Source organism: Ranitomeya variabilis, chromosome 1 (genome assembly GCF_051348905.1).
Source record: "Ranitomeya variabilis isolate aRanVar5 chromosome 1, aRanVar5.hap1, whole genome shotgun sequence".
NCBI classification, from domain to species: domain Eukaryota; kingdom Metazoa; phylum Chordata; class Amphibia; order Anura; family Dendrobatidae; genus Ranitomeya; species Ranitomeya variabilis.
Window position 1 is genome coordinate 47,954,881 of NC_135232.1, and position 17,478 is coordinate 47,972,358.

At 44.9% G+C, this 17,478-nt stretch overlaps 2 protein-coding genes across 3 annotated transcripts in view; both read right to left on the reverse strand.

The window, feature by feature from the left end:
- Positions 1 to 956: 956 nt before the first annotated feature.
- On the reverse strand, positions 957 to 10,384 carry LOC143804811 (uncharacterized). Its single transcript, XM_077283279.1, has 4 exons — positions 10,235 to 10,384; positions 6,503 to 6,546; positions 5,269 to 5,365; positions 957 to 2,540 (listed from the first exon to the last, which is right to left on the reverse strand). Exons 2-4 carry the CDS (start codon positions 6,543 to 6,545, stop codon positions 2,273 to 2,275), a joined length of 408 nt encoding a protein of 135 aa, XP_077139394.1. The 5' UTR covers position 6,546; positions 10,235 to 10,384; the 3' UTR covers positions 957 to 2,272.
- Positions 10,385 to 12,349: 1,965 nt separating this feature from the next.
- SKOR2 (SKI family transcriptional corepressor 2) overlaps positions 12,350 to 17,478 on the reverse strand; it is a 56,744-nt gene continuing 51,615 nt past the window's right edge. For both annotated transcript variants that reach the window (XM_077280729.1, XM_077280728.1), the window contains exons 8-9: positions 15,693 to 15,758; positions 12,350 to 12,919 (exon numbers count right to left, since the gene is read on the reverse strand). In XM_077280729.1, coding sequence (XP_077136844.1) covers positions 15,696 to 15,758 — 63 coding nt within the window. In that variant the 3' untranslated portion in view covers positions 12,350 to 12,919; positions 15,693 to 15,695. The remainder of the gene's footprint in view (positions 12,920 to 15,692; positions 15,759 to 17,478) is intronic.

Consider the following 17,478-nt stretch of genomic DNA (forward strand, 5'->3'; position numbering starts at 1 on the left):
GTGCGGCGGCTGTGCGTGGCTGTGGTCGGCTGTGCTGGGTGCGGCGGCTGTGCGTGGCTATGGGTGGCTGTGGGCAGCTGTGCTGGGTGCGGCGGCTGTGCGTGGCTGTGCTGGGTGCGGCTGTGCGTGGCTGTGGGCGGCTGTGCGTGGCTGTGGGCGGCTGTGCTGGGTGCGGCGGCTGTGGTCGGCTGTGCTGGGTGCGGCGGCTGTGCGTGGCTGTGGTCGGCTGTGCTGGGTGCGGCGGCTGTGCGTGGCTGTGGGCAGCTGTGCTGGGTGCGGCGGCTGTGCGTGGCTGTGGGCGGCTATGGTCGGCTGTGCTGGGTGCGGCGGCTGTGCGTGGCTATGGGCGGCTGTGCTGGGTGCGGCGGCTGTGCGTGGCTGTGGTCGGCTGTGCTGGGTGCGGCGGCTGTGCGTGGCTATGGGTGGCTGTGCGTGGCTGTGGGCAGCTGTGCTGGGTGCGGCGGCTGTGCGTGGCTGTGGGCGCCTGTGCGTGGCTGTGGGCGGCTATGGTCGGCTGTGCTGGGTGCGGCGGCTGTGCGTTGCTGTGGGCGGCTGTGCGTGGCTGTGCTGGGTGCGGCCATTTTCTTGGTCCTGCTCCCGGAGTCGGCGCCTGCGCAGTCCGCGCTTTCCGGCGCCATTTTCTTGAAGACACTGCAATGTGTCTTCAAGAAAATGGCGCCGGAAAGCGCGGACTGCGCAGGCGCCGATTCCGGGAGCAGGGGGACAGTCACGGCCCGGAAGCGCGTCGGTGGAACGGGTCAGGTAAGTATACTCACCCTCCGCCTCCTGGCTCGTCCCTGCTTGTCCGGTGGAGATCGCGGTGTGCGTTCAGCGCTTACGCATACCGCGATCTCCTGGGAGCGTCGCTCTGTGCGGTCCAGACTGCGCCGGTGCTTGCGCTTGCGCAGTCTATAGAGGCTTCGGACAGAGTGACGCTCCCAGCGTTATATTATAGATATGGCTATGTTACAGCTTACTGCTATCATTAAGGTATTAAATAATAAAATTATTCCTTATCAGGTAGTGTCCAGTCTCTTCTATAGTTTATGAGTAACTGCAAAATGGTGGAGTCTGATGCATCACATTAGACTCCAAGCTCATAGGACTGAGAGTGGGAGCATAATGCTGCTTCGGAAGGTTTTACATGTGTGTGAGTGGCCCTTATGTGCGCATGCACTCTATATGTGAGTGGCGCTCATGTGCGCATGCACCCTATGTGTAAGTGGTACTTGCTAGGCATGCGTCCAGTATGTAAGTAGTGGATATGCATATGAATCTGCTGTGCCTGTGCAACATGTGACCAGGTTGTAAGTGGAGTGTGCGGCATGTTTCCATGTATGTTATTGGTGCTTCTGTGGCGTATGCTGAGAGTGTGAATGATGCCCATGCGTATGTGTCCAGAGTGTGAATTTTGCATGTGTAGAATATGTTCGGGTTGTGAATACAGGAGGGCTGCACAATGGAGAACACTGACTCGAATCATTAGGCTTAATGAATCAGGCGCTTCTCTTACCCAGCGCGCGTCGAGGGCTGGCATACATTTCTTGAAGTAAGTTACGCCACTTTGGTGGCACAACGTATGATGAATTTGATGAGCGGATATAACCGTATTGGCGTTGCTGGCCAGGATTGACATGTAAAAGCCAAAAGTCTCAATATTTTTGGGCAACTGCCTAGTTAACTTTTTAGGGTGTCTACACCAGATTTCTGGCATAAGCACCCTAATAAATCACCCCAATATCCTTAGGGTGTCTTATTTTAAAACAGTGGTGGACACAGATAGAAAAGGGCTCCTGTGTAAGAAAAGTGTATGGACCCTTTGCAGTAAAATATTTCTGTCTATGAGAGAAGCTGCTTGCTGATTAGGACGTGGTTGCGGCCCCCTTACCTCTTGGGCCCCTGGGCGACTGCACAGGCTGCACCAATATGTCCACCCCTGATTCAACGCTCTACCAAATGTTACCAATGATCTGTTCCGTCACCATTAATGTCCCTTTCTTCTCTCATAAGTAAAAAACCTGTCTTGACCTGTTTGGATTCTGGCATTTTTCTACATCTCATAGTCCTGACGACCGTATTTTCCATTAAGAGTAATGACATAAAGGTCAGGGATGGATGGTACCATTATTCTGCTCCTGACTTCTGGCCCAAGAGCGGATTACATAGCAATGATTAGGCAGGCTTGATGATTTATAATTCAATGATGACCAGTCCAGTTATGAGTTTCTGGCAATGAATCCTATGAGAATAATATAAGGTCCCACGAGGGGCCTCAGAGATTTTCCTCTGCGCCGATGTCGTCAGGAAGGTTCATGCATGTGATGAGGGAGATGTAGAGCAGGGCATCTCTCGAAAGCTTCACATTGCCGATTGGGATCTCTGTAGGCGGTTTCCCCTTCTCATTAATATAGTTGATGTATGCTGGACCTTGGTGGTCCGCCGTGGAGATTTTGTCATTGGTGGTCCGGTTTAGGTTGATATTGGACACCGTGCTTTCTTCAGTGTAGTTGTTATAGGCGACTCCACCAGCAGACCATCGCCTGACCGAGGAAAGATACAGAGGTCATAAAATGTAGATATTTATATCATAGCATTTATATTTGTATCTGTTTAGCCAAAAATCATGAAAATTATGTATAAATGTGGGATCTGTGCGTTCTGACCCCTGGAACTAAAATTAGGACTTTGGGACTGTTATACACCTGTCCCAGGTCTGGACTCTGCTCCCTTCACCGTGGTCCACTAAACTCCCTTGTGTTCCACGTCTGGCTTTGCCAGTAGCCCAGCGTGCTTCCATGTGATCATCTACCCTGGCATATGTAAGGACCACCAAGACACACCTGTATATTGGTATTAAGACTCTAAGTTTTGTGTGAACACCTCGACCAGTTCCCGTTTTTTCAGGATCTCTGCTACTAGTTCTCCTGTCTTCAAAGATCTCTGCAACCTGTTCCCAGTCTTCCAAGACTCCTGAAACCTATTTCCAGACTACCAGGACCTCTGCTACCTGTTCCTGATCTTCCAGGGCCTCTGCTACCTGTTCCTGATCTTCCAGGACCTCTGCCACCTGTTCCTGATATTCTTGGACATCTGCAATGTGTTCCTGATCTTCCAGGAGCTCTCCTACCTGTTCCTGCTCTCCCAGGACCTCTGCTACCTGTTCCTGATCTTCTAGGACCTCTGCTACCTGATCCTGATCTTCCAGGACCTCTGATACCTGTTCCTGATCTTCCAGGAGCTCTCCTATCTGTTCCTGCTCTCCCAGGACCTCTGCTACCTGTTTCTGTTCTTCCAGGACCTCTGCAACCTGTTCCTGCTCTTCCAGGACCTCTGTTACCTGTTTCTGATCTTCCAGGACCTCTACAACCTGTTCCTGCTCTTCCAGGTCCTCTGATACCTGTCCTGATCTTCCAGGACCTCTGCTACCTGTTTCTGATCTTCCTGGACCTTTGCTACCTGTTCCTGATCTTCCAGGACCTCTGTTACCTGTTTCTGATTTTCTAGGACCTCTGCTACCTGTTTCTGATTTTCCAGGACCCTTGCTAACTGTTCCTGATCATCCAGGACTGCTGCAACATGTTCCTGATCTTACAAGACCTCTGCTACCTGTTCCTGATCTTTCAGGACCTCTGCTACCTGTTCCTGATCTTCCAGGACCTCTGCTACCTGTTTCTGATTTTCTAGGACCTCTGTAACCTGTTCCTTGTTTTGCAGGCCTTTCACTGTCACGCAGTGCCATCCATGTCCATGTGCAGCGCCCCAGGGTCCTGGTCATTGCAGTAATGTCATTTTCCTCTATGGGAGGGTGATATTACGTTTGGAGGCAAAGAAGGACGACTGCATCCAGGTATCACAAACATGCAACACATTTCACACTCCAGGCCACCAGAGGGAGCTCTGCTCCTATTTATTAGGTCACACTCCTCAGATTGGTAAAACTGGTAGCATGGAGAGGAGGTTAGTTAGTTGCTGGCTGAGCTCCGCTCAGGTTGTTGGTCCCTGACAGGGGTGGGATCCTGTCAGAGATTGAGGAGAAGGACACAGAGCTGTGCCTGCCCTAAGTGCGGCAGCTTCTAGAAAGAGACACTGAAGGAGAACTGTATTGTAGCGAGCGTGCAAAGAAGTCGTAGCAAAGGAGTGGATACCAGAAGGGGACCAGCCCTACACAGGCTGCCTCCTTCTGAGGCACAGAATCCCGGTAGCCGGAACACCGAGGGAGCAACGACCCTCTATGCATTGCTCCAGAGACCGGCAGGACAGCTAATTTCACGTTACCTGTCCGCCCTACACCCAGGAGGCACGGTAACAACTACAGAGCCGGGTCATCTAAGAGACCCTATAAACAGGCTCACGTCACCAGTCATACGGGTTTGTCCTATCCTATATGGGGGACAGAGAGAGAGGCATTACATCTGTGAGGACCTTATGTGAAGCCTAAGGCAGTAAGGAACTACAACACTGCAGCGCAAGGGAAGGCTACTGATTTCCACCTGGACAAGGGGACTCTGGACTTGCCTCCAAACCGGCCGAACTCTGCCTACACTGTGGTCTGGTGCCCTGGACTCCGGATGCTGAAGTCTTCAGTAAAGGTAAAGAGACTGAGATCTTGTGTCCTCGTTCTTCACTGCGCCTCTCACCATCCACCATCTACAAACTGGGAAGCCCTGGGGACATACTTCACCTGTGGGAAGGTATACCATCTAGCTGCCATAACATCATCCCAGCGGACCCCTTAAAGCAGCATCGGTCTCCCTGACCGAATACCACAATACAGCAATAGACACAGACACATGGAAGAGATAAATGCAGTGTTTGGTCCTGCATCGAAGTGTTCAGTGGGCAGAATACAAATGCTACAGTGCATTTTTTTTTAGAAGTTTGGATTGTGTCATTCCTGTTATTCCTCCTGGAAACATCCTGAGGATACCGATACCATTACCAAAGTCGCAACTGATGCGGCCCATGGCTGGACCGGCCCATCTGGTATTTGCCAGAATTGCCTGATGGCCAGTCCGGCCCTGCTTCGTTGTACAAGCTGAAGCTGTCAGCCAGGCGGGGAGGGCAGAAGGCTGAAAACACTCATAAAATGCTCATATTAACATTAGGATTATGCAATCATTCTGACATCTATTTTCAAAGTAAGTACATCAGTGTCAGTGGGTGTAAGAAAAGTATTAAATAATGAATGTAGTTTGTAATGTGAAAGATCTGCTTTGAACGAAACCAATAGAATGTTTTAGCAGAAAACTTGAGCTCTCGGGACCTCACCTCTTCAGAACCAGCACTATGAAGATGAGTCCGCACATCAGCATAATCCCTCCGGCCACTGCCACCATTGCAATCTCATAGACCCTATTAGTGGGAACTGAGAAGAGAAAAAGTTAAAGAACAGAACTAACAATCTGTACATTTCATTTGTATCCTATGGTTGGAGGGTAACTTAAAGGAGAAAAAGAATGAAGGAGAAAGGAAGAAATAGGGAAGGTAAAAAGGAGAAAGAAGGAAGTGACGAAGAAAGGAACAAAGGACAAAGAGAGAGAAGGAAGAAAGAGAGAGAATGAAGAAAGGCAGGAAATAGGGAAGGAAAAAGAAGAAAAGAGGAGAGAAAGAAGGAAGGAAAAAGAGGGAGAAAGAAGAAAGGAACAAAGGAGAAAGAGAGTGAAAGAAGGAAGGAATGAAGGAAAAAGAGAGAGAAGAAAGGAAGGAAGGAGAAAGAGAGAATGAAGAAAGGCAGGAAATAAGGAGGGAAAAAGAAGTTAAGAGGAGAGAAAGAAGGAAGGGGCGAAGAAAGGAATAAAAGAAAGCGAGAAGAAAAAAGGAAGGAGAGATAGAATGAAGGAAGGGAGGAAGTATGGAAGGGGAAAAAAGGAAAGACAGGAGAGAGAGAGAAAAGGAAGGAAGAAAGGAAAAAGAAGGAAAGATGACAGAAAAGAAAAAGGAAAATATATAAGGAAGGAAAGAAAGAAAAAGAAGGAAATACAGCAGAAAGAGAGAGAGAAAGAAGGAACGGAGGAAATAATGAAGTAAATAAAGAGACAGAGAGAGGGAAGGAAGGAAAAAGAAGAAAAGACAAGAGAAAGAGAGGAAGAAGGAAGGGAAGAAATAAGGAAGAAAGGAAAACAAATTAACACAGGAGAAATAAAAGAAGGAAGATAGAATAAGAGAAAGGAAGTAAAAAGAAGGAAAGACAGGAGAAAGAGAGCGCAAAAGAAGGAAGGAACAAAGAAAGGAAGGAAAAAAGAAGGAATGACATGAGAAAGAAGGAAGAAAAAAGAAAGAAGGAAAAAAGGGAAAGACAGGAGAAAGAGAAAGGAGGAAGGAAGTAATGAAAAATAACGATAGAAAAAAGGATGGAAAGAGGGGAAGGAAGGAAACAAAAGATTTTTTTTAAAACCCTTTGAATTACTATAAGATTAGACAATAGCTGCAAAACCGGTGAGTTTCCCTCATTCTGAGGTGACAGTTCTGCTTTTTTATGAAATCTTCCATCTTTTGCTCCTACCTGGATCGTTCTCGGAGTCATTGTCTGCTGTGGCCAGAGACATCCTGTAACAGAAGCACATGGCTCGTTATAAGGTGGAGATCTGGGGCATCTGAAGAACAAGACTAATTGTACGATTAAAGAATCTGCCTCTAGACAATGTGAGGATGGGCAGTAACGTACGGCGTATTCTCCGCAGCCCTCCGCTCCGGCTACAGCCAGGTCCACACGAAAATATAAAAAGTCATCTAGAGCTTCAGTCAGAAAAGTTTTTTAATTGTCATCTGTATACAATCCGTTTTTACTCAGCAGTTATTAACCATTTACAGTCTCCCATGTTACAGAATGGCAATGCATCCGTAAACGTCGGATGCTACACTGTGTCTCTGTCTGATTTTTTTTTGTGCCCCTATAGACTTCAATGGGCGACTTTCATTCAATTTACAAAAGAAACTAGTGGATGCTGGGATTTTTTTCACATTCTGATTCGGTCAGTGAAAAAAGTCAATTGGTCCGAGTGAGATCTAATTTTTTCATGGACGTCACTCGGACCAAAAGTACGGTTGTGTGAACGAGCCCTAATAGAGGAACTTCCATTTAACATCCATGATCCCTAATGCTGCATGTGGACAGGAGTTGTGCTAATAGGAATATTGATCGTCAGGTATTCATGGTTCATACTGTAATAATCTCTGTCACTCTACATATACTGACGCGTTATAATTTCACTACAGCACAGACGTCTTTCGCTCTCTCAGCATCCACTATCCTAATGGTGATGGGTTTTGGATAACATCAAATGTTCAACATTGCAATAAGTGAAAACAACAAGTAAAAATTATCTAACACAACGATCCTTGATTTTATAACTATTCCCATCTACCATATTAGAACTGATAAAGAAACATACTTAATATTTATAAATGAATTACATTACTGATCCTGAGTTACCTCCTGTATTATACCCCAGAGCTGCACTCACTATTCTGCTGGTGCAGTCACTGTGTACACACATTACATTACTGATCCTGAGTTACATCCTGTATTATTCTCCAGAGCTGCACTCACTATTTTTCTGGTGCAGTCACTGTGTACATACATTACATTACTGATCCTGAGTTACATCCTGTATTATACCCCAGAGCTGCACTCACTATTCTGCTGGTGCAGTCACTGTGTACATACATTACATTACTGATTCTGAGTTACATCCTGTATTATACTCCAGAGCTGCACTCACTATTTTGCTGGTGCAGTCACTGTGTACATACATTACATTACTGATCCTGAGTTACATCCTGTATTATACCCCAGAGCTGCACTCACTATTCTGCTGGTGCAGTCACTGTGTACATACATTACTGATCCTGAGTTACATCCTGTATTATACCCCAGAGGTGCACTCACTATTCTGCTGGAGCAGTCACTGTGTACATACATTACTGATCCTGAGTTACATCCTGTATTATACCCCAGAGGTGCACTCACTATTCTGCTGGAGCAGTCACTGTGTACATACATTACTGATCCTGTACTGATCCTGAGTTACATTCTGTGTTATACCCCAGAGCTGCACTCACTATTCTGCTGGTGCAGTCACTGTGTACATACATTACATTACTGATCCTGAGTTACATCCTGTAATATACTCCACATGCAGCACATTGTCAGCAAAAACTGGAGGCAAATTTGCAATCATCAGCCCGGAAGCTGCACATGGGACGTACTTGGACGTTCCAACATGACAAAGATCCAAAACACAAAGCTAAGTCGACCTGTAATTAGCTACAGCAGAACAAAGTGAAGATTCTGAGTGGCCATCTCAGTCTCTTGACCTCAATATCATTGAACCACTCTGGGGAGATCTCAAGCGCGGTTCATGCTAGACAGCCCAGGAATTTACAGGAACTGGAGGCTTTTTTCCAAGAAGAGTGGGCAGCTTTACCATCTGAGAAAATAAAGAACCTCATCCACAACTACCTCAAAAGACCTCAAGCTGTCATTGATGTTAGAGGGGGCAATACATGGTATTAATCCCTTCATGACATGCGCCGTACTAGTACAGCGCATGTCGTGCCTCCCCCTTTGATGTGGGCTCCGGCAATGAGCCCACATCAAAGTCGCGACATGTCAGCTGTTTTGTACAGCTGACATGTGCGCTCAATAGCAGCAGGTGGAATCGCGACCCACCCACCGCTATTAACTATAGGGCTGGAAATGCGCGCATCGCTGACCCTGTCACATGATCGGGAGTTAGCGATGCGTAGCATGACAACCTGAGGTCTCCTTGAGACCTCTATGGTTGATGATGCCAGCTTGCTGTGAGCGCCACCCTGTGGTCGGCGCTCATAGCAAGCCTGCAATTCAGCTACATAGCAGCGATCTGATGATCGCTGCTATGTAGCAGAACCGATCAGGCTATGCCAGCTTCTAGCCTCCCATGGAGGCTATTGAAGCATGGCAAAAGTAAAAAAAAAATGTTTCAAAAAATATGAAAAAATAAATAAATAAATCACCCCCCTTTCGCCCCATTCAAAATAAAACAATAAAAAAATCAAACCTACACATATTTGGTATCGCCGCATTCAGAATCGCCCAATCTATCAATAAAAAAAAGCATTAACCTGATTGCTAAACGTGTAGCGAGAAAAAAAATTGAAAACGCAAGAATTATGTTTTTTTGGTAGTCGCGACATTGCATTAAAATGCAATAACGAACGATCAAAAGATCATATCTGCACAAAAGTGGTATCATTAAAAACATCAGCTCGGCATGCAAAAAATAAGCCCTTAGCTGACCCGAGATCACAAAAAATGGAAACACTATGGGAATCGGAAAATGGCACAATTTTTTTTTTTTTTTTTTTTTAGCAAAGTTTGGAATTTTTTTTCACACCTTAGATAAAAAAGAACCTAGACATGTTTGGTGTCTATGAACTCGTAATGATGTGGAGAATCATAATGGCAGGTTAGTTTTAGCATTTAGTGAATCTAGCAAAAAAAACAACAAAAAACAAGTGTGGAATTGCACTTTTTTTGCAATTTCACCACACTTGGAATTTTTTTGCCGTTTTGTAGTACATGACATGCTAAAACCAATGATGTCGTTCAAAAGTACAACTTGTTTCGCCAAAAATAAGCCCTCACATAGCCATATTGATGGAAAAATAAAAAAGTTATGGCTCTGGGAAGGAGGGGAGCGAAGAACAAAAACGAAAAACGAAAAAGGGCTGCGTCTTGAAGAGGTTAAGAAATGGGGTATGTGAACTTTTGATCAGGGCCATTTGGATGTTTTGGGTTGTCATTATGATTTAAAAAGAGAAAGCAGTAGTTTCACAATAAATGGCTTCACCCAACCACTAACCATGAGTGGAGAAAAAGTTTTGGTGCTATCATTCATATTCTCTGAAAAAAAGGCCAAGAAAGCAAAAATTCTGCCGGGGTATGTATATTTTCGAGCACAACTGTACATTACATTACTGATCCTGAGTTATATACTCTATTATATTCCAGAGCTGGCAATCACTGATGGTAAAAATGAAAAAAACACTGCTGAAAATCTGATATAAAAAACTGACAAAACTCTAAATAATTTTACGTACGTCTGACTAAAGCTGAATTATCCTATGGAGAATTACATTGTGAATACAGGTTTCCGGTAATTTACTCTTTGTATGTTTTTCACAGAATACAATGGTAATGTCTATAATACACTCATATCTTTGAGAATAATGTGGAAGACAGGACACTCACCTGCTGAAGAATGAGAGCGTCCTGTGTCCTGCGTCGGGGCAGTGTACCTGGCGTGGGGCTGCAGCCGCACAATGATCGGGTCTGGGATCTTCCTCTGGAAGCCGCTTCCTTATCTAGAGGCTTCTGCTGGGGTTTATGGCTCAGGAGCAGCAGCTTCACTCTCTGATTAGTTACTTTTTCACTTATATTGCTACAATCACAGGAGAAAAAAGAATTGTGCACTTTTATATCCCCCCCTGCTGGTGAGCATGTGCAATGTGAACCTTACACTGGTGTTGATTTAGTTTAACCTCTTCATGACCCGGCGATATTCTGCTTTTGTGCATTAATTTTTCTCCTCCTCCTTCCAGAGCCATAATTTTTTACTTTTCCATGGACACTGCAGTATGGGATTTTGTGTTTTTTTGCAGGACGGGTTGTTGTAGTCTTAAAATGGGAAAACATTTTTTCTATGACCGATAACATTTTTTTATGTTTCTACAATAGGACTTGTTTTTTTTTTTGTTTTGCTTGGTGAGGTTACATTCAGTCTTTCGATTGCTTTTTATTGCATTTTTACCCCTTTGTTTTAGGGGTGCGGCCGTTTTTGCATTTCGATTTTCTTTTTAACCCTTCGGACTATTTCATTTTTTAGTTTGATAACTTTTGTGGATACATGATAGGTGATTTTTTTTTTCTAATCTCTTTATTTTTGTATTGGGGAAAAGGACGGCGAGTCCAAATCTTTCTGTTTTTTTAAGTTCTTTTATATTTTGAAAAACTTTAAAGGGGTTGTCCAGACATGGATCACAAGTCTACAGTCACTCTATGTGACTGCAGACTTGTGAATCCACGCAGTGTCTGTCAGGATTCTCCGATGATGAAAGCGAGCGGCCACGTAACTGCAATTATGTCATTTGCATACCTGTGGTCACATGCCGACTAGTTGTGCGTGGCCACTCACAATGCAAGTATATTGAGTGAAACCGAGCACGTCTAGTCAGAATGTGACCGGAAATATGCAAATCTCATACTTGACATGACCGCCTGCTCCCGCTGCTGCTGCAAGAGAATCCTGACAATGCAGACATGTCTGCAGTCACATAGAGGGCCCCCAATTATTGCAAATTTTCAATAGTAATTTTCATATGCCCCCAAGTGACCTTTTGGATACTCCAGGTCCTGGGTGCGGTTGCAACTTCTGCACCTATTATAATTACAATCCTGATGCTGGCTGTGTCACACAGCAAGCATCTGCCGCGTATGGCGCAGGCTCAAGTTCTGGTGCATATGGTGCAGGCTCAGGCTCTGGTGCATATGGTGCAGGTTCAGGTTCTGGTGCATATGGTGCAGGCTCAGGCTCTGGTGCATATGGTGCAGGCTCATGTTCTGGTGCGTATGGTGCAGGCTCAGGTTCTGGTGCATATGGTGCAGGCTCAGGTTTTGGTGCATATGGTGCAGGCTCAGGCTCTGGTGCATATGGTGCAGGCTCAGGCTCTGGTGCGTATTTTAAAAACTAGTATCCTTATGATAACACTGAATGGTCCGAAGACCAGACCGAGAAAAATTGTCATGGGACCTCTCTCTGTTTCTTCATTAGGCAGAAATGAGACGTAGATGAGTGGTTGGAAAAAAGAAAAGAAGAATAAGTCACTGACAGACATTTCTGGCAGCAGCTTATTCTTCCTGAAAAAAAGGATAAGACATATTGAAGTTCAGCATACCCAATCCTTCTTAATGCCGACATCATTTGTCAGCTGGGGGTTTGGCCAACTGTTCTCTTATGTCTTTGCTCATACCGGCACATTTCGTATATGACCTCTTTTGTTAATTAGGCCTTATATCCTTCTATGTTCATATGCTGGATGTGCAGCTCCACTAATCACATATAGGAGGCAGTTTCCAAAAATTGGGACTTCAGACTGAATTACAGCTTTGCAGAGATTTCCAGGACAGGCAGGATAGGACTCTGAGCTTTGTTCTAGGAGTCTGAAGTTGTTGGCTGTCTCGTCACTGACTTGGGCATTTGCTTTGTCTCTCCACCATGCTTTACACTGCAATGTTGACTACTCAAAGCAGCTTCAGATGATCACGCAACCTGACGGAAAAGCCCTGATACCACTTGATAGCTTTTATTATAGATTCTTATCCACATAAATATTAAAGAAACTACGAGAACAGTGATAAATACTTTGAGAACAGAGATTATATTCTTAATTACACTTAATATTAAACTGTAAAATTATTTCCAGGGTGGTCCGGCGTAACCCATAGAGCAGGCAGAGTAAAATGACAGAGGGTCTGTAGTCAGTCAATGTCCAGACGTAGCCTGACCATTCCCAGAGTCGGCACCGGCCACAGATCCAGGTGCTACCATTGTGCACAGGGTGGAGTTCCACAGGAGAGCGCCCCCTATCCCATTCAGTCACATTCAGGCTGAAAACATCATTAACATCCCATCCTGGGAGTCTTAGTGCATGTTCTGGGGTCGCACATACTTTGGTACCATCACGGTGGGTGCTTATGAGTGTAGTCTCTGCTACTCCTTAGAATCAGCTGCTATGTCCAAAAAGTGTCCATGATCACTCAGTTTTTCAAGAAACCAGGGTTTTATTTAACCCCAAAAGTCCTGGTTTCCAGTCTCTGTACAAGGAGGTGACTATCTTACAAACATGTGAGCTGATTTTGCAGCAATTCTTTTCTTTCCTGGAAAAAAAGAGAAGAATTTAATTAAAAAAAGTGTTTGTTATATGTCCACCATGCATTTTTAGATTTCTTTTTATAACTCTTTTTTCATTTGTACAGTCATAGATAATGAAATTCTATCTGCAGTCTCCACTTAGTATGAGAGGTTGCCAATACCAAGCACATAATGAGTTCATCATCAAACTATGGAGGTTTTGTCTCACCAGCTCAGGGGCACCGCCATGGGCACTCCATGTGTGCCTACTTATGCAAACCTGTTCCTGGGCTGGTGGGAAGAGACTAAGGTATTTGGGGGCAACATTGAGGACCACAGTGATAGGTTGGAGCCAAGGACACGCTACATCGATTATGTCTTTTTAATCTGGAGAGGTGGCCATAATGACTCTGACAACTTTGTAGCTTGACTTAATTGGAATGACATCAGTATGTTGTCCTCATCATCTCCTGCCTCGACTACTGCAACATCCTTTTCTGTGACCTCCCTACTAACACCCTTGCACCTCTCCAGTTCCTCCTCAACTCTGCTGCCCGACTAATCCATCTCTCTCCTCGCTACTCCTCCGCTTCCCCCCTCTGCAAATCTCTTCACTGGCTCCCCTTCCCTCAGCGTATCCAGTTCAAATTACTAATACTGACCTACAAAGCCATCCATAACCTGTCACCTCCATATATCTCTGAACTAATCTCCCGATATCTTCCCTCACGTAATCTCCGGTCCTCCCAAGACCTCCTTCTCTCCCCCACACTTATTCGCTCCTCATCCAATTGCCACGAATATCCCCCATCCTCTGGAATTCTTTGCCCCAACACGTCCGACTATCAACCACATTTGGATCCTTCAGACGGAACCTGAAAACTCATCTCTTCAGGAAAGACTACAGCCTGCACTGACCCCGCTGCCTCCTCACCACTACCGGAGATACTGCCTCACCAACACCAGAGCTCCCGCAACCCCCAACCTACTGTCTCCTTCCCCATAATCCTGTAGAATGTAAGCCCGCAAGGGCAGGGTCCTCTTCCCTCCTTATCAGTCTGTAATTGTTAGTTTGCTTACTGTAACTGATATCTGTAATTTGTATGTAACCCCTTCTCATGTACAGCACCATGGAATCAATGGTGCTATATAAATAAATAATAATAGTAATATGTTCTATACCTCCTTCTTGGAGAAGTCCTCTCTGCCATTCCTTAACATCGTGATAACCAAAAATAGGAATGGGAAAGTAACCATCCTACACATTTGAAAAGGGAGATCCCTAAAGGGCAATACCTCAGGATCAGCAGGAACTGCACGAGTGGCGACACCTTCGAGGCTAGAGAACTGAGGGACAGGTTCAGAGACAGTGGCTACGCTGATCACATCCTTAGAAGGGCTTATCATGAAACTAAAGAGAGAATTGGAGCGAACCTCCTTAGACCAAGAACTAGGCCCTCTGAAACCATCAATATTGGAGTCGTGACAACCTATGATAATGGGGCCCAACAAGTTCGGGAGATACTTAATAGACATTGGTCAGTCCTACAGATGGATGGTGACATCGGAAGTAAGCTGTCGGACCGACCACAGATCACGTACAGAAGCAGGAGATAAGGAATACGAGATGACACACTTTATTGACTGTCGTACACAAGAGGTGGTCTACAAGGCCATGCGAATGCGGGATGTGGGGAAAACCATACGTGAATTCAGACACCGAATAGCTGAGCATATGGGCGATATGGAACATCGCAGACACAGACCCAACTGCCAGACATGTAAATAACCATCATGGGAGGAACACGAGACTGCTTAAATTCATGGGGATCGACCACAATACCAAAACCCCAGAGAGGAGATGACCGGGATACGTTTATACTTCAGGCTGAAACCAAGGGGATCTTTTATTAGAATGCCGTAACCCCACACGGTCTGAGGGACCCGCTCAGATTTAGCTGTTTCATCTACACCATTTGGGCATTTCACACACCATATCCTCATCTTTTTTTCACCTGACCTAGCATTCTTCTCATACCTGTCTCCTTGCATTTATTCCACCCTGTCAAAGGTAATCCCATTTGTCTCATCATATGGAGCACTACGTTCCATCAGATGCTAATGGTATCATATACATTCCTCATCATTAAGCTCCCACATATTGGCTCCTAAGAACCTACCATCACACACTGACCCCCAATACTCGCTAATTATACTACTTTCAGCAACAAATATAATATAACTAACTCTTAAATATTCAAGTTGTCTATATTCATATAATAAATATGAAGTGGAGACAACAGTTGCTCTAATGTTCAACACTATGGTATAGATCCCATTCTATCATGAATGGGATCTATCAAGAAACACGTCAGGACGCATGAGAGGCATGGAGGGTCTTGTGTGTTGAGTGTTGTCCACCTTCAGTTTTTATAGTATTAAGATTAAAATTTATATTTTATTAATACTGTGCCCATGCTGCTCCACCACTAGGGGGAGCTCACAGCAAATGGATTTATATAGCTAGTGCTCAATGGAAACTGAGAAAACCTGTATGCAGTGGGCTCCTCCTAGTGGCAGCTGGAGGTAAATGCAATACTTATCATACAGAAATAAGATGGGGGAACAGTTCAGGTGCTGCGGAAAAGGGACAGACAGAAAAGAAGTTTATCACTCAGCCTATCATTTAACTTTAGGAGGGAAAGCATAGGATCCATATCTCTGTACAGCAAAAGCAGAGGTCAACTAGGAAAATGCCCCCATCAATGTATCGCCATGTTTCATAGATACTCATCTTACCTTTTAGCTTTTGCTTAGGTGAGTGCCAAGTTTCTCTTTCCGTATTAAGCTGGCAGCGTAAGGGATCTGCATGGACAGAAATACAATTTAATTGCACAGATCTCTAACAAACACTTCATCCTTTTTTAAGTAATGGAAAACTCAAAGTAATTTCTAACATACTTTAAGCTATGATTAATGTGATATACATTTTTTTTGCAAACAGTAGTGGAATATTATCCCTGAAAAAGACCTCAGAGCAATTTTATTTAAAATCCTAAAGCTTGTTTCTGGTCAAGCCAATACTTAAAATAAACACAAGGTGGCGCTGCGGGTGTATACTTTGTATCTTATGTGACTGCTTTGCAGTGTGTTAGTGCTTATTCGTTCCATAATTGACGCTGCACTAATGCAGTTTTTGCATTAAATTTGAAAAGAAAAAAAGTGGAATAAAATCTGTATATAAAATTTAAGAAAAATTGAAAAACTAGAATACCTGGATGTGCAGAATCTGGGGGTGTAAAGTATGACTCAGAGATTCAGAAAACGTCCAAGTCATGCAGCACGCTCCTCTAGTCCTGCTTGTGGTATAACTCAGTTTTACACATATATTCCTTATCCTGTACTGATCCTGAGTTACATCCTGTATTATACCCCAGAGCTGCATTCACTATTCTGCTGGTGCAGTCACTGTGTACATACGTTACATTACTGCTCCTGAGTTACATCCTGTATTATACTCCAGAGCTGCACTCACTATTCTGCTGGTGCAGTCACTGTGTACATACGTTACATTACTGCTCCTGAGTTACATCCTGTATTATACTCCAGAGCTGCACTCACTATTCTGCTGGTGCAGTCACTGTGTACATACATTACATTAGGCTACGTTCACATTCGCGGCTAGCGCCGCAGCGTCGGGCACCGCAGCGGCGCCGCATGCATCATGCGCCCCTATATTTAACATGGGGGCGCATGGACATGCGGTGCACTTGCTTTTTGCGCCGCATGCGTCCCTGCGGCGCCCGCGTCGGGGCGCAGAGGACGCAGCAAGTTGCATTTTTGCTGCGTCCAAAATCAATGGAAAAAAGGACGCATGCGGCGCAAAAAGCAGCGTTGTGCATGTGTTCACATTTGCGCTGTGCGTTGCGGCGGCGACGCTGCGGCGCACACCGCAAATGTGAACGTAGCCTTACTGATCCTGAGTTACAGCCTGTATTATACTCCAGAGCTGCACTCACTGTTCTGCTGGTGCAGTCACTGTGTACATACATTACATTACTGATCCTGAGTTACAGCCTGTATTATACTCCAGAGCTGCACTCACTATTCTGCTGGTGCAGTCACTGTGTACATACATTACATTACTGATCCTGAGTTACAGCCTGTATTATACTCCAGAGCTGCACTCACTATTCTGCTGGTGCAGTCACTGTGTACACACATTACATTACTGATCCTGAGTTACAGCCTGTATTATACTCCAGAGCTGCACTCACTATTCTGCTGGTGCAGTCACTGTGTACATACATTACATTACTGATCCTGAGTTACATCCTGTATTATACCCCAGAGCTGCACTCACTATTCTGCTGGTGCAGTCACTGTGTACATACATTACATTACTGATCCTGTTCTGATCCTGAGTTACATCCTGTATTATACCCCAGAGCTGCACTCACTATTCTGCTGGTGCAGTCACTGTGTACATACATACATTACTGATCCTGAGTTACATCCTGTATTATACCCCAGAGCTGCAGTCACTATTCTGCTGGTGCAGTCACTGTGTACATACATTACATTA